The following is a 2,113-nucleotide window of genomic DNA, read 5'->3' on the forward strand; positions in this document are numbered from 1 at the left end:
TTATCCATACACTTGTGCAATGGCTTGTCAGGAGAAAGAGACTTTCTCTCCACAAGATGAAGACAAGGAAGGTGGAAACTGGGTTAAGAATGTCCCTAATCACTGCTAAAGAGAAAAAGAGGAAAGTAGAATTCATGGTGAGTGGCAGGAACATGCACTGAGAAGCAGTAGCTCTCACTTAGGGATGAGGGTACACTGATGGGGCCTTTCTCCAGGGCTTCCCACTCACCTGCTCTCCAGAAAGCCAGAGTCCATGGGAGCTGTGCATGAGGCTCTAGGAACATGCTCGAGGGCAGTGCATATAATAGCCTTACACAGGGGATGTCTTCATTCTTTTGAGACAATTGATCACTAAGACTAAATTGGTTCAGAATTTTAAGTTCACCCCAGTTCAAGCTCCTGAACTCAAGGAAGGAACAGATATTTCTTGTGTTGATCTAACATCACTAGCGAGCCCTTCCTGCTAATGAACTGTGAAAAATAATACCCAGTGGAAAAATAGGGGGCAGAAAACTGTGGCTTCAAATAAAGAATAAGGTGAAACCCATGTATTCCCTAGGTATAAAGCGTAACTCTGAACAATTGTGGATCTATGAGTGACACACGCTGAAAAAATATGGTATCATCTTTGTGCATTTTCATTGAATTCCTTGGCCTTAGACTGGTGAGAACAAAGGTTTGAGGTCATTACAAGCAACTTTTGGATATAATAAACATGCTTATGAGTATTTTGTTTCTCCTTTTCAAGCAAGGAAACAGTTTCATGTTCACAGTAGTACAAATAGTACAGCAAAAAGGATTTTACCCTCACCTGACCCATTTCAGAGTAACTTGAAAACCTGCTAGACCTCTCTAACGCTTAATTATGCATTCCCTGCAAACAAAGAAATTCCCCCTTGCAATCGCAATACAACTCTAAAACACATTATTCTATGTATTATTAGGTATGATATACATTTTAAAAATTTTCCCTTAATGATATTTTGTGACAATGGGTCCTCTAAGTAGAAAAATATTATAGGCATGCAAATCTGTGTTTCACTGCTCTGACCACAGACACCTGGGATCACTGGGTCTGTACTAAGTTACTGACAGAAGCCAGCCCTGCAGCTGTTTCCAGTCAGTCCCACCCCTTGCTAATTTGCATATTCCACAGAACCCAGACCCATACCCTGAAGACATGTTAATGGACTGGTCACACTGAGTGCAGGAGTCAGTCCCAGCCAGGACACAGCATGAACATGAGGGCCCCCGCTCAGCTCCTGGGACTCCTGCTGCTCTGGCTCCGAGGTAAGGAAGGAGAACACTAAGAGTTGACTCAGCCACTATGGAAGTACTGCCTGGTCAGTCAGGAAAGTCCTACTATAACTTGATTAATTGGGTTTATATTTGTTTTTCTGTTTCCAATCTTAGGTGCCAGTTGTGACATCCAGATGACCCAGTCTCCATCTTCCCTGTCTGCATCTCTAGGAGACAGAGTCACCATTACTTGCCGGGCAAGTCAGAGCATTAGCAGATGGTTGGCCTGGTATCAGAAGAAACTAGGGAAACCTCCTAAACTCTTGATCTATGGGGCATCTAGTTTACAGACTGGGGTCCCATCAAGGTTCAGTGGCAGTGGGTCTGGGACAGATTTCATTCTCACTATCAGCAGCCTGCAGCCTGAGGATGTTGCCACTTATTACTGTCTACAACATCACAGTATTCCTCGCACACTGTTACAAGCCGTAACAAAAACCACCCAGGGAAGCAGATGTGTTATGCTGGGCTGTCCCAGCTGCTCCTCCATATGTTGGTGTGTCTCTATCTGCAGAGAGTGTTTCTTGGACTCATCTGGGTTTTGAATGCCATTGGTAGATTTTGAGAGAGGGGCCATGAAGTCTCCGTTCACCCTCTCTTTACTATTCATCCACCAAAAGCAGCCAATACGTGACAATGTCCTTGCTGATTTCATAAGGGAAAAAGTTCAGTAAATCTGAACAGTTTGTATTAAGGGATAATTAGTATTCATAGAGAAATTTGGAAACCACTCTAGCATTTTTATTTTCAAGCTGATTCTGTCAATTCAGAGAACTATAATTTGAACCACAAATTTCAAGGCCTTGGGTATGTC

The 2,113-nt window shown here is 43.1% G+C and overlaps 1 gene segment (V, D, J or C); it reads left to right on the forward strand.

The window, feature by feature from the left end:
- Positions 1-1,197: 1,197 nt before the first annotated feature.
- On the forward strand, positions 1,198-1,727 carry LOC103249705 (the record flags this gene model as incomplete). The annotated part of the segment is given in 2 exon segments: positions 1,198-1,290; positions 1,414-1,727. Coding segments are annotated over 2 exon segments (369 nt in total), but the record flags the coding sequence as incomplete, so codon positions are not given.
- Between the last annotated feature and the right edge of the window lie 386 nt (positions 1,728-2,113).

This window comes from Carlito syrichta, unplaced genomic scaffold (assembly GCF_000164805.1).
Source record: "Carlito syrichta isolate Samal-C Ts95f unplaced genomic scaffold, Tarsius_syrichta-2.0.1 Scaffold44552, whole genome shotgun sequence".
NCBI lineage: Eukaryota > Metazoa > Chordata > Mammalia > Primates > Tarsiidae > Carlito > Carlito syrichta.